The following is a 26,345-nucleotide window of genomic DNA, read 5'->3' as shown; positions in this document are numbered from 1 at the left end:
AATGGGGTCATTTGGGGGGGGGTTTGAACTGTCCTGGCATTTTATGCACAACATTTAGAAGCTTATGTCACACATCACCCACTCTTCTAACCACTTGAAGACAAAGCCCTTTCTGACACTTTTTGTTTACATGAAAAAATTATTTTTTTTTGCAAGAAAATTACTTTGAACCCCCAAAATTAAATATTTTTTTAAAGCAAATGCCCTACAGATTAAAATGGTGGGCGTTTCTTTTTTTTTTCACACAGTATTTGCCCAGCGATTTTTCAAACGCATTTTTTTGGGAAAAAACACACTTTTTTAAATTTTAATGCACTAAAACACACTATATTGCCCAAATGTTTGATGAAACAAAAAAGATGATCTTAGGCCGAGTACATGGATACCAAACATGACATGCTTTAAAATTGCGCACAAACGTGCAGTGGTGACACACTAAATACATTTTTAAAAGCCTTTAAAAGCCTTTACAAGTTACCACTTTAGATTTACAGAGGAGGTCTACTGCTAAAATTACTGCCCTCGATCTGACCTTCGCGGTGATACCTCACATGCATGGTGCAATTGCTGTTTACATTTGATGCCAGACCGACGCTTGCGTTCGCCTTTGCGCAAGAGCAGGGGGGGGGACAGGGATGCTTTTTTTTTTTTCTTTATTATTTTTTTGCTTTTTTATCTTATTTTTAAACTGTTCCTTTCATTTTTATTTTTTTTAATCATTTTTATTGTTATCTCAGGGAATGTAAATATCCCCTGATAGCAATAGGTAGTGACAGGTACTCTTTTTTTTGAAAAAACTGGGGTCTATTAGACCCTAGATCTCTCCTTTGCCCTCAAAGCATCTGACCACACCAAGATCGGTGTGATAAAATGCTTTCCCAATTTCCCAATGGCACTGTTTACATCCGGCGAAATCTAAGTCATGAAATACTCGTAGCTTCCGGTTTTTTAGGCCATAGAGATGTTTGGAGCCACTCTGGTCTCTGATCACCTCTATGGTCAGCTGGCTGAATCACCGGCTGCATTCTCAGGTTCCCTGTTGGGACAGGAGAGCCAGAGAAAAACATGGAAGACGGTGGGGGTAGATTCCCTCCCACTGCTTGTAAAAGCAGTCTAGAGGCTAATTAGCCGCTAAGATTGCTTTTACATGAAAGTCGACCGCTGGCTGAAAAGAATGATGCCAAGATGATACCTAAACCTGCAGGCATTATTCTGGTATAACCACTCAAAGTCCAGCAACATACCAGTATGTTGCTGGTCCTTGTTGGGCATATATTGTAAACTTTTTTTTCATGCAGCCTGTGGGCTGAACGAAAAAAAGATTGATCGGTGGGTATGCCCACCATTAGAATACCTCCCTTCATCCACCCACTTCTAATGATGGGCATACATGCACCGTATATATATGCCGAAGCATGGAGGCATCCTCCCGCAAAAGTTAGGAGCAAATCACTCCTCCGCCCTCTGCTGCCCCCACGCTTCGGCATATAGGCTGAAGTATGTAACTGTGGTGGTGAAATCACCTCCGACAGCGCTGGAGTCACGGCTTTATGTATCGTGGGAGCAAACGCTGTTGCTGTCAAGATAAATAAATCCGCGCTGCAACTGAATGGCGTACCTGCTAAGCAAATGATGGTTAACAATAAAACAAAGTAACATTACAGTATAACAGTAAGACTTACCATACCTGCAAAGCAAATAAAAAAAAAAACATAGTAAAAAATAAAACATTTAAACGCAACCTGTGCCTAAAATATATATATATGCCGAAGCATGGGAGCATTCTCCCACAAAAGGCAGGAGCAAATCGCTCCTCCACCCACTGCTGCCCCCATGCTTCGGCATATATGCTGATGTAACTGTGGTGGTGAAATCACCTCCGACAGCGCTGGAGTCACGGCTTTATGTATCGTGGGAGCAAACGCTGTTGCTGTCAAGATAAATAAATCCGCTCTGCAGCTGAATGGCGTACCTGAAAACAAAAAAATGGTTACCAACAAAACACAGTAAACAGTAAAGTATAAAAAATTTGCATATCTGAAAAGCAAACATGGTAAAACATAACAACAATAAAACATTGCAGAATAGAATACAGTAAAAAAGTGCAGAACAATAGAGAGAGAATAGAGAGAGAGAGAGAACAATAAAACGACAACTAATTTTGTTTTTTTTTATTTTATTTTTTTTGTGTTTTTATTTTTTTTACACTTTTTTTATTAACTTTAACTTTTGTAACTGGTACCAGGTTTGGGTCTCTCAAAATGCGATGGCATCTTGGGAGACCCTGTGAAAGTGTGTCCTAGTCTGTGCAATGCTGTACCCTACACTAAAACTCAACTAGTGTATGGTAGCGTTCAAAACATTCACCAATGCATAGACCAGGATTGTCAGGACAGGAGGGACAATAATACCGGGTGTCACGCCTAAATCCGCTTGCTACAGACACGACATCTTCTTTGGGGGGCTCGTTGGGTAGGGGTACTCGAGAGGACATAAGGAAAATGCCTCTCATGCAGCCAGCTTACTGCATTTGGTTGGGGAAGGTGAGGTGGAGCACCGTCTGGAAACAGAAGGGCTCTGGCGATCTCTTCCTGGAATTTAGGGAAGGATCCAGTCCGTCCTGAAGCTCTGTTTAGCACATGAGCGTTCAGCAAAGCCAATTGAAATAAATAAACAGACACGCTCCGAAAAGTGTAGGCCTCTTCACTAGTGTACCTTCGATTTGCCATTTTGGGCTCTAAATTTAGGGGTACACTAGTGAGACTCACGGGCAAAAAAGCTCCTGACTGTTAGCGACTGATTCAAAATGCTACCAAAAAACTGTTAGCGATCACAGGGATCAGGCCTGACTCTGCGAACGCTGCAGTTATGTGTGCTTAGTGTTTTGTAAGTGTCAGTGATCAATCGATACTGCACTTGGGTGAGCTGGGCTGAGGGGCAAAACGCAGGTGCTAGCAGGTATCTGGGCTGATCCCGCTAACACTGTGTTTATGGGAACCCTAAAGTGCTGGGGATGCTAGTATAGATCTGATTGGATCAGATATTGATCCGTTCATATACTATAGCACTAAGGGAGGTGTATGCTGCGTGCGTGGGTTTTAGCGGTACTGGCGCTAACCTGACACTGCCTGGGGCGACGCAGACCTTATCTGACCCTAAAAACGTAACTTATATCACCGCCGGGCAATTAGGGGGTTAAACCTTTATAAGGTAATAAACGGAGGGTGCCCTAAAACTATAAACAACAAACTAACCAGCGTCACCTGTAACACTTATACGGTGATCGCTGGTGAAAGGGTTAACTAGGGGGCAATCAGGGGGTTAAAACCTTTAGTAGGTAGTATATGGGGGTCCCTGTCGCTATAAAATGCTGACCGCGAACCTACATACTTAACTCCCTAACTAGCGTCACCAGTGACACTAATACAGCGATCAGAAAAACGATCGCTTAGTGACACTGGCGACGGGGGGTGATCAAGGGGTTAACCTTTATTATTAGGGGGGGTTAGGGGGGTACCCCAGACCTAAAGGGGGCTAACCCTAACTTCCCTAACACTTATAACTGTCACAAACTGACACCAATGCAAAAAAAAAAAAAAAACAGCTATTGGTGTCAGTGTGACGGGGTACAGGGGGGTGATGGGGGGGGGGGGTGAAAAGTGTGCCTGGCGTGTTCTACTGGAAGTGTAGTGTTGGTGCACTTACTTGATGTCTTCTCTCCTCGGCGCCGGAACGAAAAAGACCGGCTTGAGGAGAGATGACATCACTTCCTCTGCCTCTGTTTACATTACAGAGGCAGAGGAAGATTGTCATTGGCTGGGAGCGATCGCGGGGTGGGGGGGGCCACGAATGGATGGCCTCCCCCTCACGTCTGATCGCTGCCAGACAGAAGCCGACCGCCTCGGGCACCGGGGGGGGTCCCAATCGGACCCCCCGCCCGCGGGAGGCAGATCACGTACAGGTACGCGATTCTGCCGACGTACATCGTCACGAGGCGGTCGGCAAGTGGGTAAGGAAAGAATCCAGGCCTTTTCTAAAGTCTACTGAGCTGGCCAGAACCACCCCTGGAGGGAGTCTATTCCACATTTTCAAAGCTCTTACTGTGAAGAAACCTTTCTGTATTTGGAGATTAACTCTTTTTTCCTGCAGATGCAAACGAGTGCCCCCTAGTCCTCTGTGATGACCTTAAAGTGAATAACTCAACACCCAGTTCACTATATGGACCCCTTATGTATTTGTGCAGGTTGATCATATCCCCCCTTAATCTTTTCCACAAGTGTATAGACTTCCTAAGTTTATATAGGAGAGAAATCACCAAACATTTAAATTGTTCATGCCAAGAAATGCGAGAGACAAACTAGCAGGGATCACCCACAAAAAAAAAATGAAAAACTCCCTAATCTAATCTAATCTAGTCCTGTTGTATATTCATACAAAAAGTGTACAAACAATAGTGTGTGGTAATGGATTCCCAGTCACTCAACAATGTTCACAACACTGTGACCAAAAATTACAATATTCTAATTCTCAAAACCTGACCAAAATATTACAAGTGCTCCAAGACCACAAGTGCCTCAACCCAGTGGTGTATCTAAGGTATGGCAGCCATGGCAAGTGCCATGGGGGGAAGCCGCCCTCCGCATGAAGAAAAAACCCCACCCATCTCCCGGACTAATATAGCCCCCGGTGCAGCGGCCAGCCTGCTGGATCGTGGCGCCAGTGTTCTATCAGATAGCCGGCTGTTGGGCTCGGCTTAGGGAGGCTCGGTCAGCAGGGAGCTCCACTGACACTCCGACCCTGCCCTGCCCCATGTACTCTGTATGTGCTCGGAGCGCTGAGATCGCCTCTCCTGGATCACAAATATTCCCTACTGCTGTAAGCCCCGCCCTACAGCAGAAAACTCCGCCTCCGGACCTCTGAGAGCGGGAGGTGAGCCCGGCTGGCCAGGTAGGTCTTTCTGCCTATAGACTCACTGTTACTAAACCCTCCCTGACAATGTTGTTTACCCCCCTTTATAGCTGTGCATTGCTGAAAGTTTAAATTTTAAAACTGGCTATTTGGTCATCTCCTGTAGTATGTCACATTTGCAGTCTGGTCAACTCCTGTAGTATGTCGCATTCGCAGTCTGGTCATCTCCTGTAGTATGTCACATTTGCAGTCTGGTCATCTCCTGTAGTATGTCGCATTCGCAGTCTGGTCATCTCCTGTAGTATGTCGCATTCGCAGTCTGGTCATCTCCTGTAGTTGCATTCGCAGTCTGGTCATCTCCTGTAGTCGCATCTACAGTCTATTTAAAAGTAGTACCTGCTATTGCATAAATCACTTTATTACACTTTTATTTCTGATATTTATGGCTATGCATATTTATTCTATACATATTGAGCACTATATTTGATTGGCTGCTTCTGCTTGGCACGCACAATCAAATAGTGCTCAATATGGATTAAATAGATATAAAGTTTAATAAAGTGATTTGTGCAACAAGTTCCTTAAACAGTCCTCATTCAGTGAAAGTTCATGTACTACAAACTTTGCAGTACATGAACTTTCACTGAATGTAGAATGTTTAATGATCAGGGGCGAACTGATACATCGAGTAGTTTATGTAGTGCTAATCCATAATTTGTTAATTGAAAGATTAAAGAGCTTGACTTGTAGTTTTGTTAGCGTTTTTTTTTTTTTTTTTTTTTTGACAGGGGCGCAATTTCAGTGCTTTCCATAGGTGCCATTTTCACTAGATACGCCTCTGCCTCAACCCGACCTTGTCCCTATGCAAGACTAAAAAGGCTCCACATGTTCAGACATTCGTCTTGTAAAATTAACGGCTCACTTTGTGGCAGAGAGCAGAGGGAGGAAGGTCTCTTATAGGTTCAAACAGGGATTTCTGAAGTGCAGAAAGAACCAGATTCAGATTCCACAGGGTTACTGTGGACTTGACAAGGGGAGCTATATTGGAGACCCCCTGTACAAGGGCCTAAAAAGACAGAGGCTAACAGTCTCTGACTTTTAATATATGGACACTTACCTGTCCAGGGAGCCCATGATGTCGGCACCCCAGCTGATATTCAGATCGGCTGTCAGGTGCAGCCGCTGCCATTGACGGTAAGGGAACCCGGCAGTGAAGCCTTTTGGCTTCACAGCTGGCTCTCTACAGCGCATGTGCAAAGCGCGCTGTGCTTTCTAATTGGCCTGACGGCAGAGGAAGGAGGGTGGGGCCGAGCTTTGCCACGGCGCCGTCTCTAGAAGTGGGGAAGGGGACCTGTCAAAAACAAGTCCCCATTCTCCCCCTCCCCCCTGAAAGGTGCCGAATGTGGCACCAGAGGGGAGGAGACGAACAAGTGGACTTTCCACTTTTGGGTGGAACTCCGCTTTAAGCCAACACACCTCAATTGCAGGATCTTCTCTACCTTTCTAGGATAACAAGGAACCACAATAGCAGAATATCCTCGTAAGGAGTCTCACAGTTGGTATAAACCCCATAATTGATTCCAGCGCTAACTTCCATATTGAGCTCAGCAATGGGCAAACCCCTAGAGGTTACTTTCCATAGAGCTCATTGAGCTCTAGGCCCCAAAAGCCTGGATCTTCAGAGGTCATGCAACATCATTTGCGGTCTAAATTACTATTCAGCGAAAGAGGTGATGGTGTCTGCCAGATCCTTTTCTACAATCACGTACGAAGAGACAGCCATCTCTCTCCTACCAGATCTATCAAGGCAAACACTCATTCTGGAATGTATTTCAACCTTTTCTGGTAGTTCTAAAAAATAAAATAAAAATCACACACTACTGGGGTTATCCCTTTCAGCTCTCAGCTGCCAAAGATTTTAAAAAACAGTTACTTTCAAAACACTGGGAGACCTTCCACATTAGGAACTCTGGAACTCCCTTAAATCTTTCTGCCTGGCCCCTTAAACCAGTTTTGCCGGTTTCCCACAATACGCCAGGTGGACAACCGCAACCCCTTGCAAAGGCAAAGGAGACTGCTCAGCTACATAGGTTCAACTAGTGCAACCTTAACCACCTACATTCCCAGCCTGTACTGCCTTCCCTGGCTCATATAGCCTAAGCCTCACTTGTTTTTGATACTGTTGGAATGCCTATTGGCATTAAGAAAGCTGATCAGGTTCATGTTGATATAAGTTATTACTTAATCTGTTATTCGTTGGGAATTGCTTTCTCCTGTATTCCACAATTCAGTCTTTCTCCTAAAAGAGGCAATATAAGAAAGGACATACTGCCACCTACTGGATCAACACCATTCACAAACTGCTTTCAGGTAGGATGCCAGAATTACCTAAGATTTCCCATGGAGCCTTAACAAACACGTTAGACAACATCTTTTGCCCCTTCACCAGTATCTGGACAGACTCCTCCATCCTGTTAGTGGATCATGCTAAAGAAGCATTAAACAGAACAGAATCTAACTTAAATTTGGGCGGAGAAGTTTGTGCAGGACTGGAGATTATGTGCTGGCCTTTTTACTCCCTTGAACTTGACTTTGATGTCATCTTTGCTTTTCTGTACATAACTTTAGCACTGGTAATGGGTTTGCCATTTTAATGCATCTGGCCCTGTTAGGGATTCCCTCAAGCCCCGTACACACGATAAGAAATTCCGCCAGCAGAAGTCAGATGTGAGCTTTTGGTCAGAAATTCCGACCGTGTGTATGCTCCATCGGACTTTTGCTGGCAGAATTCCAGCCAGCAAAAGATTGAGAGCAGGTTCTCTATTTTTCGGTCGAAAAAAGTTACTATCCGAAAATGCGTTTGTATGCAATTCAGATGCGCAAAAAATCACGCATGCTCGGAAACAATTCGACACATGCTCGGAAGCATGGAACTTTATTTTCTCGGCTCATCGTAGTGTTGTCCGTCACTGCGTTCTTGACGGTCGAAAGTTCAGAGAACTTTTGTGTGACCGTGTATATGCAAGGCAAGCTTGAGCGGAATTCCGTTGGAAAAACCATTCGAGTTTTTTCTGACGGAATTTATGATCGTGTGTATGGGGCAGCACTCTTATATGTTCCCTTCCCATCTTTGGCAGAAAATGCTCTTTATACCGTCCCCACTTCTTACCCCTACACCATAAAGTCCACTTTTAATATAATTTTTGTTTAAACTTTCTTTATTGTATTCGGTCACAGCCTGATAAACATAGTTCAATATAAGCTCAATGGTGACAGACATTTTCTCATTTCAACAGTAGTAATGGATTGCAAACATGTAAGTAAAATAAATAATACATGGAAAGAAAAAAAAAAGAAAAAAAAAAAAAAAAAAGAGTAAATGGAATAGTGTGATACTAAAAAGGCAATGCAGACATTGAGACTGTACGCTTTTAGTGTTATATATAAAAGTTGTTATAAGGCCTCAGCTTCCACGAAGTGGCAGCCAGCTGAGCCCACTATCTTTCCGTGGGTTTCTTCACCTGAGCCATGTTGGTCTCCCCGGCCGGGAAAAAGAAAGCCGAGGGAGCACGAGACCACCCCCGCCCAGGGTCCACACCAGAAGAGGGGGGCCATCAAGGCCTCCTACTTTCCCCCCCGGCGCACCCCCCAGACCACAGGTGCACCCCGACCCCCCCAGCCCTCTCAGACAGGGGAACGGCTCCACTCCACCTCCACCTTGTAATAAAGTGGTCATCAACTTTGTTATCAATAATTACCCACATTCTGGTCATTCAACATATAAATCTACCAATTACAGTACTTATTTAAGATAGGAAATGAAGAGAGGAAGAGGAGAGAAAAAGAGAAGGGGAAGTGGGTAGAGGGTTAGTTAAGTGGGTAGAAGGTTAGTGGGGTGGGAAGGGGAACAGGATCACACCTTAAATCTGTGTAGGTCTCCTATGTTCCACTCCGGATAATCCGCCGCCAGGCAGCCCCCATGCCTTGGTAAGAACACATGTTATGTACGCAGTCCATGCATCAGTCTAGGAGATCCTAGTGGTGGCTATTACTTAGGGAGGTCACGATGACCCAATGTTGGGTCTGCCAGTTTTAAATAAGGATACGTCTAAACTGGAGCACACATGGGTAGTGTTGTGGATCTGTTCTATCCATACTGACCATATTGGTAGTGTTGTGGATCTGTTCTATCCATACTGACCATATGACTGTATGCTTGTCCGTAGTGCCCTTACCTTTTGCTACCCATTCCTCTGCTTCCCTTATCTCATTTACCCTACAGATCCACTCCTCTTTGCTCTGTATCTGTGCCTTCTTCCAGAAGATTGGAAGTAGCCGCTTAGCAGCGTTTAGTAAGTGGGGCAGTGCGCACTTCTTGTAGCGACTGACTGGCATGGGAGGGATATGCAGGAGGAAATGATCTGGGGAGAAGGGAACTTCTATCCCAAGCATATCTTTAATCTGATCTCTAATAATCCGCCAATATGCCTCTATTCGAGGGCACTCCCACCACAGGTGTAAGAGGGTACCTCGGCCCCCGCATCCTCACCAGCACAAATCCGAGCTGGCCGGATATATCCGTGCAAAGTCAGAAGGAACTCTGTACCAGCGTGTCAACAATTTATAGTTTGTCTCCTGCATCTTGGAGTCCACTGAGCTGGAATGTGTAAGTTATAAGTCCACTTTTAATGTAATATCTAAATCTGAGAAAAGGCCTCAAATGTTATATAACTTCTATAAGCAAAGCGCAGACATCCTTCTACTCCAAGAGACATTTTTTGGCAAATAGCATTCCAGTGCAGTTACTTTACGCAACTGTGTGACCTAAGATCAAAAAACCCCAATAGCTAGAGACTGTACTCTGAAATACCACTTTGAGTGGTATGTGGACAGCAAGTGGCATGCACTACTTATTACTAAACGACATCCACAAACATCCCATCTATCAGATCGAATAGACATCTTAACCCACTCCCCACTGGAGATGCAAGATATTTTCCAATTATTTTATAATTTGCTATACAACAGGTGTAGTTAACCTTAAAGAGGGGGAGATCTACCTGAACAAATGGGAAAAGTCAAAGATCACCTGGCATAGTGTCGCCCAAAGTCGCCTCACACCTGATTTAAACCTTTAATTGCTGTACTACCGTGTTGCAATTGCGTGCATTGCACGACAGTAAGGGGTTTAAAATAAGGTGGTGAGGAGGCAACATATTGCCTCCTCATCACCTGTCAAACACACTCTGATTGCTTTTAAGACGAGCAGTAGTGCCTTCTGCATTTGTGAATGAGCGCTTAGTTGCATTCAGGAGCAGCACCCTTAGAGCTCGTTCACACGCAAGTTGGGGGGGGGGGGTAAAACCCTGCGGTTGAGTTTACTGCCCCCAATCCCCATCTCCTTTAGCTGTTGAAGCAGCCAAAAGTGTACACATGCCGCAGCAGGAATTAACCTCCTGTTGCTTTTGGTGGGTGCTACCACCCGCCAATCATGACCCATTCAAGTAAATGGGGCCACACCAAGTGGCCCACAACTGCACGCTTCTGTGGGGTAAAAGGGGTTAAAGCAGGTGGTGAGAAAACATCAAAATGCTGCCTGCTTTAACCCCTTGTTTGCTGTACAGCACAAGGTTGCAGGGCACTTGCAGAGTGGCCCCATTCACTTGAATGGGTCATGCTTGGCAGGTGCTACATCCACCAACCACCATGACAGCAGCATGCATACACCCCTGGCCAGAGATCCCCTCTTCCTCAGAGCCAATCTGGGGATCTCCCCTTGGAATGCATCAGCCATCCTTGAGGGTCGTCTTGTGGTTGGGACCTGTTCAGTGGACTAGGCAGTCTAGGACAGTTGGATATGGATGAGCTTGATTTTTCATGTTGTGAGTATGTCTGTTTTATTAAAGTTATTAAGGTAATGCGCAAGGCTGGTGCGCCCTCTGTTCTTGTTATCTAGTGCTTCTTATGGGTTTCTCCAGCCCTTTGGGGGGCTGCAAATTTTTTGCCAACATTGAAGCAACTGAAGATCTGCAGTACACCAATGCCAGAGCACCTCCCAACACCCTTTCTGGGCTCTCTGTCACTGCAGTGACATGCCCTTTCACATTCAGCCTATTTAGTGAACAGGCACACTTTTGCTTTTATGTACGTGCACACCCAAACCAATAATTCCCTTCCACATGAGCAGTGAAATATTGCACCAAAAAAATCAAATAAAAAAAATCAGGCATAGAAAGATTTTGGGAGAAAGTCATTTTCCACCACCAAAGTTTATTTTTGGTAAATCTGTACAACTATACACATATATAACTAAGACCAACACAGATAAAGATGATTCTCTGTGATCTGAGGTATAGCACGAAGCAATGAACAGAAGAGAAAACACAAAAATGGGGGGAAAACATGGCAAATTAAAAAAAAGGCTTTATAAGTAGATATACTGTGCATTTTAGATCATAGTGGTATTAAAACTCTAAGCTGTATATATTAATATATATGATAAAATATATATTAATATATAAAATATATAAAACATATAAAACAAGACCAGCATTTTGTCAAAAAGTAACAACATTTATACATAGGTAATACATATATATATATATTTTAGGCAATATAGAATTGTGTAAAGAAAATAAAAAGACAGGTCTGCATTGGCTTTTACACCATGCAAATACTGTTCTTTAATCTGCCCTTTCCCCATAAAACAACCTATTTCACTGCTTATGACTAAAGTGAATCAGCGCTTAGCTCGTGCAGGGATAAGCAACAGGTTCTCTTTATTATTGGTGCCTGCAGCTGCTTCCACTTGCCTTTATTCCCCAACCTCTCAAATAAGCTGTCAGAAGTGAAGAACTATACCCGGTACTTCCAGGTATAGGGGAGCATGCAACTCGCTTCCCTTCCTCCTACATGAAAGTGATGAGAGAATTGAGCTCCCACATGGGGGCGGGGTAAGAGTCTTCAGCCCTATGTGAGCTTCATGTCCTGACCTGCAGCTTTACTCCTGAAGGATGAATGGAAAAGCAGAGAATACGCTGCTGATGGGGCAGCCATTAAATTGAACATGTTGCTTTGCCCTTTTCTTGAAAAAGCATTGGTTCTCTTTAACCCATGTGCTACTTACAGCTGCAGGTGACACATACCAAATAAAAAAGATAAAACCACAGGCAGTCCAGTTTTTTTTTAATGTAAGAATTAGCAGCTAAATCAATTATGTACAGTTACTAGCAACTGAAAATCCAAAAAATTTTATTTTAACCTTTGGCAAGATTACTTACAAACTTATACAACCATTAATTAACCCAAAACTATTTAAAATATTTGTAATGCATAAAAATAAAGATTTTGGCTTTATTCCCTTATCTGCCAGTAAAGGGCTGCAATTCAGTGATCTGACGTGCAATACAACCCTAAGTACCGAGCAGACCAGGGATAAACATATCCCCAAGTATTATACCCCCTTTAGATTTTTATATATATATACATATATATTCTCTTGTTTTGTTGTGGAAGCTCAGGCACTGCTATACTGCTTTGCAGAGAGTCATGTCTCTGGTTTGTGGTCATATTTCTATTCTGAAAAAAGTACATTTTGACTTTTCAACTTCATGACCACAATAAAAAAAAAATCTTCTCTGACTTGCTGTGTTTGGGAAGCCTATGACTGATCGGGAGGAAGAGCATTGGATTTTTCTCCTCACAGGTCTCTGCTGAATACAGATTTGGTGAGTACTGCAGTTTTCATGTCCATCATTGGTCCTTTTCCTATATACCCCATAGAAATTTTATGGCAAAATGTGTCAGAATCCTTGGGCCAGTCTCTAATCGGTTAGCCACTGCTTTATAGTTCTATTTCAAAGGTCTTCTGCAGATCGCTGGAGAAAGGGTTTGTTGGTGATGGGTTTCCACGAGCCTTTGATTTGCCTTCTAAAGCAGCCCACTGGGCTTCAAATGGGTCAATAGTTGAAGTTGATGGTGGCCCTTGCTGTTGCTTGGCACCCAAATCCCAGCCACTGCTCTCTACTCCATTGAATGCCACTGAACCATTTTGCTGCTTTGCAGCTGGCTTGAAGAAGGGACTGCTAGTGGTACTGTTTGTCTCGTATGTGGGGAATGTCTGCTGTTTGACCAGACCTGGTGAAGGCTTTTGCTGAAATACAGGGGGGTGACCTGCAGCTCCAAACACATTAGCAACCATTTGTGAAGGTGTGATGCCGACAACAGGAACACTGGGGGCTGCATAGCTCATTCCATTAGCCACAGTGTATGGTTGCTGCACAGACATGTAGGTTGGTGGTAAAGAGGGAACTATGGCAACTGGTACTGTAGGATGAGTTATAAATGCAGCTGCTGGGTAAGACGGAGTAGGATTTGGTGCAGCAACAGGTTGAAGTATTGGCTGAGGCTGCAGGGTAGGGGCAGGAACAGGAACGGGAACAGGAACAGGCACAGGTGACTGGCGTTGCTGAGCTTTAACGGTTTTAGACACCTCTTCAAGCCAGCGGTCTGCCTCTGAAGGAGTTCGCTTATGGTTTGACTGGACTACAGCTGAACTAGATGTGAAAGCAGGTCCTGCAAAGAAGACATACAAGAGAAAAAACAATGTCAAACAATTTTCTGACAGACTAATATTTAAAGGGTTAGTTCATCTTTTTGTTAAAAAAAAAACAAAAACAATACAATCACTACACCATAGAACCCTGTGGTGATCAGATTTTACAGCCATGCCTTTCCTCTGGTAACAGACCTATGAGCCATATTCACATTTAAAAAAAAAACAAAAAACTGCAACTGCTTTAGATGACTCCATCACATCTTATAACGGAGTAGTCGTTAGGACAAATGCCCCCCAGGAGGGATATGATAAGTGTGCCTTTTTTATTTTTTTGAGGGCCATGTATACACGTTGTGCTCCCTTCTTTGTAAGCGCAGGTGAGCTCACCTGAGCGAGAGCACATTGCACATACGTGGCAATTGAGAAAAAGACAGTACTACCTCCTATAGCGCTAGGGGGGGCACTCATCCTAACGGCTGCTCAGTCAAAGTACTAGGACAGTACAGCACCATGTAAACTGACAGTTTTATTGATTTTCAAGAAAAAGAACAAGAACATACAAAAGGATATACATGACAAAAGCCAATAAGCACCCGTGGGCAATATCATCATGAAAATGAAAAAAATAAAGATAAAACATTTTGAAATAGGACATGCGGATAGTAGATATCAACTTCAGATTCAATGATCTCAGTCACAGCAACACAATGACTACAACAGCACAACTGTCTAATGGTATACACTCTAGTGGGAAAGAGCGCTGGAATGGGCGCATTGGCAAAAAACAAAAACAAAACACATACAATTGAGCAAGACAGAGGCAGGGAAAGAAGAAAGGGAGAAAAGAAAGTAGTAAAGAACAACCACCCACACCCGGACCCACCGCAGAGACCGGAGTCACCATCCACATAGGATGTCGCCAGGTTAGGAGGTTTTTTTATGGTAGAAAGCAGTGTGCAGGCATCGATGCCACATCACAGGAAGCTGCACAAGGTGGACTTTGGCAGGCTCCACAGGTATTTGTGGGACTTAGAAGTGCTGCAGCAATTTTTTTTTAATGGCTGATGACAGTTCTACTCTAAGGTGACTGTCACTTTAAAAATTAAAAATGAAGCTTGGATCTGCTGACAAGCAACAAGATAGCAGTTTAGGAAAGAAGGGAATAGAGATGAGCAATTGCAAATGCATGGATTAATATAATAAAAAATAAAAATGGACTGTCCACTGGACAGAGAAGCTGTTCTGGTGGGGATTCTAAAACATTGCGACTTCAGTGGGATGCCACTTTGATCACCTGGCACTTTAAATATGCATATTTGAGCTTCGATTTTTCAAGCAAGTGTTCTTTTTCTCTGTATATGACAAAAGGTTATTACACATGATGCTTTTCTAACAGTTAAACTCCAATCTGCTGAAAATTTGTGCACTTTTTCAGCTGTTGTAAGGATAAGTTGTACATGTTTTTTATACTATTTAATTTTTAAACAACAGCTATAACCAATGACATGCCAGAGTCAAGCTATGCATGTGCTACTAGCACACTGCTAGAGGAATCGCCATCCTTTTGGTTAGCAGCTAAAGGTTTCAGGAGTGCATTTGAAACGTACATTAGAAAGCCCCATGAAAGGCACACTTTCTGAAATCCTCAAACGCTTTGGTGCTCTAGCATTCCAAGAATAGGGGGGCTTCTACTTTTTTTTAGGTTTTGAGCCATCATAGGTTTGGGGGGACTACTACTATTTTTTTTTAAACATTTTTTACACAGTTCTCATCTTTCAGGCTCTTCTATGGCAGAGAGAAATTATTGCTGTATGCGAGTAATTTTTACGTATAATCATAGTAAACATGGATTGTTCCAATAACCTTTTTGGTCTATCATCTTACCTACTACTGCGGCTACAGGTGCTGCTCCTGTGCTAGTAACTTGTGAGGCAGCAGCAGTAGGCGCATGCGCCCATGGATTGGTCTCCCGAACTGGTGCTGCTGTGGGTGCCAGAGTGACTGGTGCAGGTTTAGGGGCAGGCAACGTGAATGCAGTAGTGGTGCCATTTACTAAAAATGACAACAAGCGTGTTAATTTCAGCTGGGTCATGCACATGAATTAGGTTAAAAAACAGTAGCAACAGAACATGGTAATTTGAATGCTTAGTAGAGAAACTCTTGATTAATAAAGTACATTTAATTCAAAGACCTACAACCCAAATTCAAAAAGAGTTGGGATGCTGCATAAAATCTATATAAAAACAGAATGCAATGATTTGCAAATCTTATAAACTCATTTTATTCACAAACAGAAAATAGAGAAAGCACATTTTTTTGTACCATTTTAGTGCTTTCACACTGGAGCGGTGCACTTGCAGGACGTTAAAAAAAAAAAAAGTCCTGAAAGCAGCATCTTTGCAGCGCTGTAGGAGCGGTGTATACACCCCTCCTAAAGCGCCCCTGATGCCGTACTACCTGCAAAGCGCTTTGTGGGCGCATCTTGAAATGATATATACAACAAATAAGACCCAGGACTGTTGAGCAGTTAGAATCCTATATCAGGCAAGAATGGGACAAAATTCCTCTCCCAAAACTCCAGCAACTGATCTCTTCAGTTTACAGAATGTTAAAAGAAGAGGGAATTCTACACTGTAGTAAACATGGCCCTACCGCAAATTTTTTTGAGATGTGTTGCTGCCATCAATTTCTAAATGACCTTCTCTTTTTCTTAAAAACGGTACATCTTCTCAGTTTTAACATTTGATATGTTTTCTATTGTAAATAAAATATGGATTTAAGAAAACTTGCAAATCATTGCATTCTATTATTATGTAGATTTTACGCAGTATCCCAACTTTTTTGGAATTGGGGTGGTACAAAAGTACAAAGAACTATGCTGCAAATATAGCTGGGTTAAATACCATATTTATTGGCATATAACACGTACCTTTTCCCCCTTAAAATCAGGGGTGCATGTTATACGCAGATCCCCGCTGATTGTGAGCGGGTCCACTCCGCTCACAGTAATGCCCAGTCCCGCCATTGGACCTGTGTTATGTCCATCAAAGGAGCCGGGCCAAGTAGCGGGACTACGAGAGGAGTCAAGAGGAGCCGAGATAAACAGGACATCTGGCTCTGTGTATCTCGGGGGCGCCATATTTAAACAGCCTGCAATGACACTGGGCAAGGCTGCAATGACACTGGGCAAGGCTGCAGATGGACACTGGGCAAGGCTGCAGATGGACACTGGGCAAGGCTGCATTGATGGGCATTTAAATGTTAGTTTTTTCCTTAAAATTCCCTCCTAAACTTGGGGTGCGTGTTATACGCGATAAATATGGTAAGTCTTTATTGGCCATTCTCCATAGAAATCTAATACGGTTACAAAATCTAACTTTTTTACTCTAATTGAGATGGCCACCCAAAATTACAAAGTGAGTTTGACTATCTCTAGCAGCTTGGGACTGTTCCTCCCCATAAGTGGCAAGTGCCATAACATGTGTTTGACAGATATCACACACATTAGTTTACTTAAAGCGGAACTCTACCTAAAAAGGGGAAGCTCTGCTTGTTTGCTTCCTCCCCCACTCCCACTCTGTTTTTGACAAGTACCCACCACCACTTCCGGGTGACTTTGCCTTTGCAAAGTCACTCAGAAGTTTGGCCTCCCCTTCTCCGCTGCCGGGCCATTCACAAAGCGCAGCGCGGCTCACGAATGCATAGTAGGGAACCGGCTGTGAATCCGCAAGGCTTCAATGCCTCTTTTCCTTACAAGAGATGGTGGTGGCAGCACCAGAGAGGGTGGAATTCCTGGACAGGCAAGTGTCCTGATATTAAACGTCAGCCATTACAGTATTTTAAGCTGCCAACTTTTAATTCATTGGTGGGAGGGCTGGAGCTTCGCTTTAATTCAAGATACAGACGCTCCGCAATAGATACAATTTGACCAATACTTCAAACTCTGCCTTGCGAATGGTACACTACATGCAAATTCAAAGTTATTTTGAAGTTTCCCTTCCCACACCCCCCTGAAGAGTTGTAAGCAACAATGGCCTATGCAACCATTTTTCATTGTATGCTCCCTCATGCCATCCTCTACAATTTTTTTGCATCAACAGAAAAAACAGCGGGAAACACATCAAAACACAAGTGTTAGGGCAAATGCAGTACAAGGTGGGGTAAGTAGCCACAAGCACATTACCATAACTTGCATAAAATGTGCATTAGCTGCCACTGTCCTGTTGTTTTTTGTGGAGTTTAAAATCAGCCACTGAAACACTGAGCATGCATGCCTCAACTCCACATTTCTGCAATTCGTACAATGTACATTGCATCCATATTATTATATTATTGCACCCATTAACACATATTCAGTCCACCGACACCAATGATGGGGGTTATTGTGTGCAGTAACACCAATGCGAAGGATTATTACTGCACTCATTGACAACAATGCTGAGGATTTTAATTACAATAACACCCAAGGGCAGTGACTGTAATCAAACCTATTGAGTGTGCATTGTAATACACTGCAAAAAAAATGCAGCAGGTCCAAAATGTATGAGGTGTGTTATAACCCATTTTTTTTTTTTGAACAGGCTGCCTAACTTGCAATGCATGAAGATGTGCTGCTATTTTGTGGTCCTTTTGGATGTGTTGAGGGCCAGGCTTAAAGTCCTCTATCATTTTCAAGTTGACCATCACTTCTTTAGAGTGCAAGCGCTTGAGGTGAGTTATTGTAACCACCTGGCAATAGTATATATTGAAGTAGGATGTTCTTTGTGGGATGTGACAAAACAGAGAATGTGACTATCTGAAAGCCACAGCTTCTATAAGAAACTCTTGATTGTTCTTCATTGTCTGAACACTGTCAGAGCTATCTCTTTGGGGTGCTTAGAAGCTGGACACAAATAGGGAAGGACTTAATCTTTATTAAGGTGAAAGTTAAATACTGCCAGAGGCAGAAAGCTGATCTCAGGCGCAAGACTGCTTTGACTTTGTGGAGGACTGGAATGGCTCTTTACAAATCGATGGCTGTTAGTTCAGAGACACATCTGACAGAGAAAACTGGGGAGGATACACTGCAGGAGATATCATCCATAGGAGTTCCCAATGGGATCAAAGGGCGATTTCTGCAGGGCAGAAACACTCAAACTAGAATTCCAACCAATCACATGGTATGTTATTCAACACCTTGAACAATTTTTTTTTTCCAAAAAACAAAAACAAAAATTAAGCCATACATTTTTGGATCAAAATGTACAGGACCGAAACCTGTCCCTTAGGTGTACTTAAATGCCAAAATTCTGTACTAGTCCCAACTGCAGAAAGGCCAGAATGTGAGACAAAGAGAAACCTCTTGATGCTGATAGGGCACTTGGCTTCGTTGGGTGACCACGTTTCCTGAATTGTGAAATATTCTAACACTCCTCCCCTGCCCATGAGGCTGCTATCTGTTGTCACCCTCCATTGGTGTGGTAGAAACAACTTACCTATTGTCAAGAGTGGATTGTAAATCTACTGAGCTAGGAAATTTTTTGCTTGGCTGAAGAGGTGCATAGGGAGGTCAAGAAGAAACATGCTTGTTTCATGCCAACAAAATGTTGCATTGGAGAGGCCTTGAATGGAACTGAGCAAAGGGGATGGTCTCAAGAGGCTACCATGAGGCCCAAAACTCTCAGATGAACCTACTGAGGCATGTCTTTGATCTTAGGATGCAAGCATGAGATCTTGGAGAAAGGATTTGTTTTCTGGAAGAAAAACCTTTGCCTGGGCTGTGTCCAGAAAATGACGCAAGTATTTTAGGCGAAAGGAAGGTTTTAGCACAGATGATGTTGAGTGAAAAATGCAACTTTAGTTCATTACTGGTGCACATAGTCACAAGCATGAAAAATCACTCAATATAAATGTATAAAAATATGCTGTGTTGATTCATATACCAAAAAAATTTACATAAAAATACCAAATGAACATACATCTGAATTGTGCCAACTATAGTGTGTAATTATAATCCAACTTTGTCGCATAACAGTCCTTCATATAAATGTCCATGAATAAAACCATCAGTCGGGATCAAGTCCATATAGACAGTTCAAGTAATCCCTTCCAGGTGAATGATAATGCCAGAACGATGAAATGTGAAGGGTGCGACTTGGTAGCATTTTGCAAAAGTGAGTCTTCCATGCAGCTGGAGGTACCTGTATAATGCAGATGTTAGAGCCATCTATCTACCCAAGGAGTGTTAGAAGGGTTTTAAAGTGATATTTTGACGAACACCTCAGTGAGCAATATGTCAGCTTTTGTATCCTTTTAAGCACTAATCCATGCTTTATCACCTGACCCAAGAGGACTGCTGGACTTATCGAGTGAGAGCTCTAGGGAGGGTTGCTTGAGCCCTGGGAGAGTCCAGCTGGGTTTATGGAGTCCGATTGATTTGATTAAAGGCGCAATAAGACCATTATAATGAGGGCTAATCCATAAAAGGGAGCATGTGCCCAAAAGGGGTTTGGAGTGGGTGTCTGCTATCACACAATCTGATCTCACCAAATTGAACTGTCTATGTGGACTTCATCACGATTGGTAGATTTATCCCAGGTTTTATTCATGGACATTTATATGAAAAAAATATTATGCCCTGAAGCTGGATCATAATTACCCACGTCTATAGTTAATACAATTCAAACTTATGATAACTTGGTGTTTTATGTTAATAGTTTTGTTGGTATATGAAACAACTCCACATATTTTTATACAGACATTTAATGTGGTCTACCAGCCTAAAGGCCTAAAGAATCTGAATAGTTCTTTGGATGTTTGCAGATAGCTTAAAAGGAGATAGGTGCTTCAGAAGAAGGCTGCATATGTACCTTGTTACCTGAACGCCAATGAATGCCCTAAGCAGGCAAGAAGAGGTATGAGTACCTTTGTGAAATACTCTGGATGCAGAGCATGGGCCAAATGGTAGTGCTACAGACTGGAAGGGTTTTCTTCCTACTGCAAAATGTAGAGATTGCTGATGTAATTGGTAAACGGCAATATGTGGATAAGCATCCTGTATGTCTACGAATGCCAAGTATTCCATGTAAAACTTTGAAATATGAAGATAGGAAATTCAGGTCCAGTACTGGATGGATACCCCCTGCTGGGTTTTGACAACATGAACAGGTTTGAATAGTCACACTTGATTTGGTCTGCCAGAGGAAATGATACGACTGCTCCATGGCACTAGAGATGGTTCAGAACGGTCTGTAGATCTGTGGTCCTTGAGAAAATTTCAGTTGATTTGAGAGAAGAAAGTGATAAGGGGGTAGAGTTTTGAACTATTTTGTACCCCTTTGAAACCATCAATTGAACCCAACCCATAGGTCTGGGATGCCTGTGACCTAAAAGGCAAACTAACAGATGTCCCTTTATTCTGAAGAGTGTTTTGGGGTGGACTTGGTAGGTTTTGTGTTCCAGGTCTTTAAATGGAAAGACTGATTGGCTTTAAAGATGAAGCCAGGAGAGTGATGGAGCATACTCGTTTGTTTAAAAGGTAGATGCTCCCAAGGAAAAGTGTTTTGGAACCTTACGTTTTGGAAGAAGTACTTTTCCTACTGTGACACCCTTTACAAAATTTGTCTAGTGCTTAACCAAAGAGGACACCCTCCTTCAAAGCACATACGTGTGAGGAAACATTTGCAAGCAGCTTAAGCTGACCAGGATTTTAGCTATAGGATTCTGTGCAAATGGAAATGAGAGCCAGTCTGGAAATCTGTGTCATAACTTGCTCTAGGGCAGTGTTTCTCAACTTTTTTTTCAGTCAAGGCACCCTTTAAAATTATAGACAATCTCAACGACCCCCTTAAAATTTTGGACAGTCTCAAGGCACCCCATTCTAAAATGTAAAAAACTATTCTAACAGAGTTACAGAATGCAGCAACATCCACATGTAGGACAGCCAATGTTAGAGGTGATTTATTCTTCCACACCCTTTGCACACAGGTACTGACTAGTAAGCCAAGGTTTCTGTTCTCCCTCAATTTCTCTCTCTCAGTCAGTTAATGTAACCCCAGTGCTGAGGTAGAGGGGCACAGGAGGGTCAAGCAAGGATGCTGTGGAGGCAACAGACATCCTCCTCATTACCTGATGTCATTGGTTGTTAGGATGCCAGTGTCTGGAAAATTGTAAAAGGTGCATAATGAAAACCTGTGGCTTTGTGTAACTAAAAGGCAGGCTTGATCCAGGCCTGTATACAATTTTTGATCAATTTTTAGGCATTTTGCCAAGACACCCTTGTAGAAGCCTCAAGGCACCCCAATTGAAAAAGGTTGCTCTAGGGCATCAACACAAACAGGTAAGGCAGAGGGCAGTGTTTGCAAGAGCTCTTCGATCTTGGAAGACAGGACCCTGCTGGTTATCCATTGCCCTAGTCCAAATTAGCCACAGTCTGACAAAAAGCATCAGCCGCATTAGCCATTTGCAGCACTGGGCCTGCAAGGTTGAAGAAAGCCTTTAAAAAAGTGTCTCCAGTTTTCTGTCAGGAGAACCTTTAAAGAAACATCTTCTATAGGCACAGTAAGATGTTTATAACTGAGATGCCAGGGTCTACTACTAAAACAGACTTTTTTCTTTACTGAACTGGGTTCAGCAATCATTCTCAGAGGGGTGAAAATCTTTTCAGGTTTAACCCAATTGTCATAAATTGCCCATTCTATTTGTTCATGAATTGGGAATGTCTTGGCGAGATGGAGAATCAGTGCATGAATACCAATGCCCTGGACCTGTATAGCACACTGCGGCTAACTACACAGAGTGCTAATGTAAGCACCCCAGCAGGATCCAGTGTCGAAAGCAACATTAAAGGCTATCCTCCAGCATGGGTCCAGGTATGGCTCCCATGGTTATACCGAGGTTGCACCTCCGTTTAAATGTAAAGAGTTGTATAATATTAGTCTAACAGGATCACTGCTATCATTGCCTTATTAGCTTAAAGATGTATTCAAGGTATGGATATTTTTTACATAGTTGCATTGGTCCTGCTCGGACCAATGTACAGTTACTATGCATAAACCATGCCTGGACGATCCCCCGGGAAACTGGAAATAGTTGAAGTGGAAACAGCTACTCCAGTGATCCCCATTTATTTTAGGGTTCCATGTTGCATTCTGAATACAGGAGGTAGCCTGCTTGCCATAGGTGCCATTCACAAAAATGGTTTGCATTTTCTGAAGAAATGCAAAGCATTCGCTGATTGGATGGGGCAGAGAGCTTGACATCACTGCCCCACCTCATCCAATCAGAGAACACTTTGCATTCATTTCAAAAATGCAAATCTTTCTTTGACTGTAGCCCGTGTAAAACAGCGTTGTTCAAAATGCGCAGTAATAGCACCACTCTAAACTTGGTGCAATAGTGTCCCTGTTCTATAAGAGTAATGGTAACACTGCTTTCTAGCAGCTTAAAGTTACTAGCTCTAACTAGTAAGAAAACTGTATTGGGTCTCCCCAAATAATATAGAACATACATTTAGCTAGAGAAGCAGTAGTACACACAATTCAGTACAGACCTTCAAATGGTGGAGACTGTGGAGTGGTTGGTTTGGGCATCGGAGCTGATGTGAACGGGTCTTCTGATGGTGCGCTAAATGTATTGGTTATCTGGGAGCACAAGGCGCTGATGCTGTCGACCTCCCCTTCCATTTCAGCAACTAGAACATCACAATGAACATTCCATAAATAACTAGAGAGCATTTAAAAAAAAAAAAAAGAGCAAAATAACCGCTTCTCTACATGTACAAAATTGTTAAAGCCCAACTCCGGGGCTGAAAATTGAAAATTCTTACTTGCAGTGGGGCTGTGCCTGCACTTCAAGGGTTACCTGCTTGTTTAGGTGTAGGGGGCATGGAAAAAAAGGATTAAGCCGAGTACACACTACAGTTTTTTTCGTGCAATCCAGCGGGTTGCATGAAGAAAAAAAAAAAAAAAAAGACAGATAGCTCCAGTCAGAGACACTGTACTAACCATGTGAGGTTAGTCCAGTGATCCTCCCCCACTGACCTGTGTATTCTGACAGGGGGAAAGTCTCCCCGCCAGAACACTCCGATCAGCGCTCTGCCATTGGCTGAGAGCACTGATTGGGGGTCGGTCGCTGCCAATTTTCCAGCATGCACGTCGTCTGACAGAAGCCTGCCGAACGGCCAGCTTCTGTCAGACATGCACACAGGCAGGGTGTCGGATGTTTTTTTTTTTAACTGGCAAATGTCTCCCGACATTCTGCCCGTGTGTATGCGGCTTTACTTACCCAATCCCCTCTACTGCTAGACTGCTCCCTACAACATCTTCTCCCCCATATTCCAGTGGTCTATGGACCTATGATGCTCAGGGACAGTCCGCTGCCAGAGCATGGGGGAGTGCTGTCTGCCTGGGGAGTGAAGGATCAGTTAAGTGCTTTTACTTTTCCCCAAATCTAAATGAGCAGTTAACATCTGCAGTACAGGTCTCACTGCAAGAAGGGATTCTCATGTTTCTTGTATTTGGACCCTATGTATCAGATGGTGTTTTCTCCAGTTGCAACCAGCCCGAGAAAAGTGAGCCCAGCCCTGTGACATATTAATCACATAACTAACCTTTCCTCCAAGGCTGGAGCTTTCTCTGCTCCACTACACAGAAAACTTCATAAGGCTTTTTTCTGCTACACAACAGTCTGTTTTTATGAATGTGTAGCGATGTTCATAGCACAACGGTACCCAGAGAGCAGGTGAGATCCGCTTTGTTATTAATGCACCACCCCCCCCCCCCCAAAAAAAAATTGACTTTTTGTTACATTCACTTTTTTAAACTAATGGTCTAATTTTAATCTGTATACAAGTTCCTTGAAATAAAAGCATTTAATAGGCAGTTTTGTGCGTTCGTCTGCACATTTAGCCCAATGTCTTGTACTGAAAGAATATGGAGGCTGGCCAGGCAACGTATATTTTTAGAAAGAGGTCCGTGATGTTTCCTGTATTTACCTCGGCATGGGGTCTCTTTAAGGTTAGCTGCTACAGACTGGAAATCTAGGAAATCTTATGTAATATATTTTAATATAATACACACACTTCCTTTAACATGTCAATGCATCACTGGAAAATTCTGCAAAAGTGTTATGTGCTCAGCAATCATACCACTTTGTTGATTTTACATTCCTGACCACGCAGCATTACATAACCTTTAAAAGGTACAAAGTACACTGGAGGTACTACCAAGCACAGGTAAGGTAAGAAGCTTCAAAATTACTTGTTACTGGGGCATAATGTATTGGCTGCAATTTTTTGGCTGTGTTTGATACACAGACACCACAACACTTACAAGAGATTATGGAAACACAATCCTGCTCAATCTTAGTTCTCATTAGGCAATATGGAAACTATGTTTTGCACACACCTGTGACACATTTTCTATGAACCTCCTAAAGTTATATCCCTCATTCATGAAAATTTAGTTTACACCCATGAAAAATGTTCTACGAACACCCTAAAGTTATATGCCCCTACTATCCATGAAGAGTTTATTTAACACCTCTCGCTATACAGTAAAGAAGAGTAAATCACAGAATGTCAGCTATATTAGTTGCAAATGAATGAAGAAAAAAAAAAATTTGAAAAAATATGCCAAAAGGGAAAATTTACTGGTAAATATTGTATGCCTTTTGAAAAGTTGACAACAGGTGTGTTTTACAATGTGCAAATGAAGACAGGTTCTTTTGTGAAAAAAACAAAAAACAAAAAAACATAACAAAAAACAACAAAAACAAGATCATCACTTTCATATTTTTGCTGCAATGGAGTTTTTTTTTTTTTTTAAAGGCCCGTTTATAGAGCTGAATGGCTCAATCTGAAATTTGCATACAAATGAATGAGTCCCTGAATTAATCAGCGCTGAGCAGGTAGATAAAGCTTTCCAAAACAACTCAAAAGGCCTTTTATTCTTACAAGAGTAAGCACTGTATGATACATAAATGAAATGTAGGAATTATAATTGCCTTACCTGGGTTGGTGATTTGGAAGTCTGTCTTTCTCTGCACAGTTGATGGTAATTCATTGATTCTCAGAGAAAGCTGACGTTTGAACGGGGACATTTTCTGGCTGAGGGCAGGGAATCCCCTGAAGGAGCCCTGCCTGGCTAATTGTTCAACAGGGGCATGTCTGCGTGGAATTGCATGGGGGTTATTAAGATCTTTGCTATCCTGGTATGCAATAACTTCAGATGTTGGTGAAGGTTGCAGCACTGGAACAGGGGCTAAGCTCACAGCAGCAGTAGTAGTAGTGGTAGTTGTAGTAGCAGAAGAAGCAACTGATGCCACCATTTTTAATTCTGCATCCACACCTAAAATGTAAATAAACCTTTAAATTACTGAGATCAACTATGTCACTCATCTTTGAGTGTCACTTATCCCCAGCCCCCAATTGGCCTGTGTAATTTTACACTTGTAGAGATTTTAAACCATTTTCATGTAGTGAAAAGATACAAAATACAAATCGATAAATTACATATATATTACTGGGCAAAGGTATTAGGTCCCATTCACAGGTAAGCATTTTGTAGCTTTGTTTTCAATTCTGCCTGTTCACACCTGAGCAAAGTGTCCCTTGAAGCTCAACAAAGTATATGAGCTTCTTTTGAGTGTTTTGGCTCTGATAGACTCCAATGGGAAAATGATAAAAACTAGTGAAGCCAATGATTTCCTCATAATGGAGAAGAGGTCCATCACCTTAGGACACCATCAAAAACTGCGTTCTCAAGGAATGACATAGGGCTATAGAGGTACGTCTAGGGAAACATGTCCAGGAAAGCTTGTGTCCAATCACCTGAAGGTACCAGCCTATAACTTATGGTCTATAAATATCCAGCTTGTGACCTGTACTGTACGATTAAAAAAC

General features: G+C 42.6%; 1 protein-coding gene across 6 annotated transcripts in view; it reads right to left on the bottom strand.

Moving 5' to 3' along the window:
- Window positions 1-11,158: 11,158 nt before the first annotated feature.
- Window positions 11,159-26,345, bottom strand: part of NUMB (NUMB endocytic adaptor protein) — a 175,212-nt gene continuing 160,025 nt past the window's right edge. For 4 of the 6 annotated variants that reach the window (XM_073608895.1, XM_073608896.1, XM_073608894.1 and 1 more), the window contains 4 exons: window positions 25,453-25,791; window positions 22,995-23,135; window positions 15,350-15,517; window positions 11,159-13,482 (listed from right to left, as the gene is read on the bottom strand). In XM_073608895.1, coding sequence (XP_073464996.1) covers window positions 12,752-13,482; window positions 15,350-15,517; window positions 22,995-23,135; window positions 25,453-25,791 — 1,379 coding nt within the window. In that variant the 3' untranslated portion in view covers window positions 11,159-12,751. The remainder of the gene's footprint in view (window positions 13,483-15,349; window positions 15,518-22,994; window positions 23,136-25,452; window positions 25,792-26,345) is intronic. The other 2 variants (XM_073608898.1, XM_073608899.1) reach the window with 1 other exon arrangement.

The sequence above is a fragment of the Aquarana catesbeiana genome, linkage group LG13, assembly GCF_042186555.1.
Source record: "Aquarana catesbeiana isolate 2022-GZ linkage group LG13, ASM4218655v1, whole genome shotgun sequence".
NCBI lineage: Eukaryota > Metazoa > Chordata > Amphibia > Anura > Ranidae > Aquarana > Aquarana catesbeiana.
This window is presented reverse-complemented; position numbering and strand designations above follow the sequence as displayed.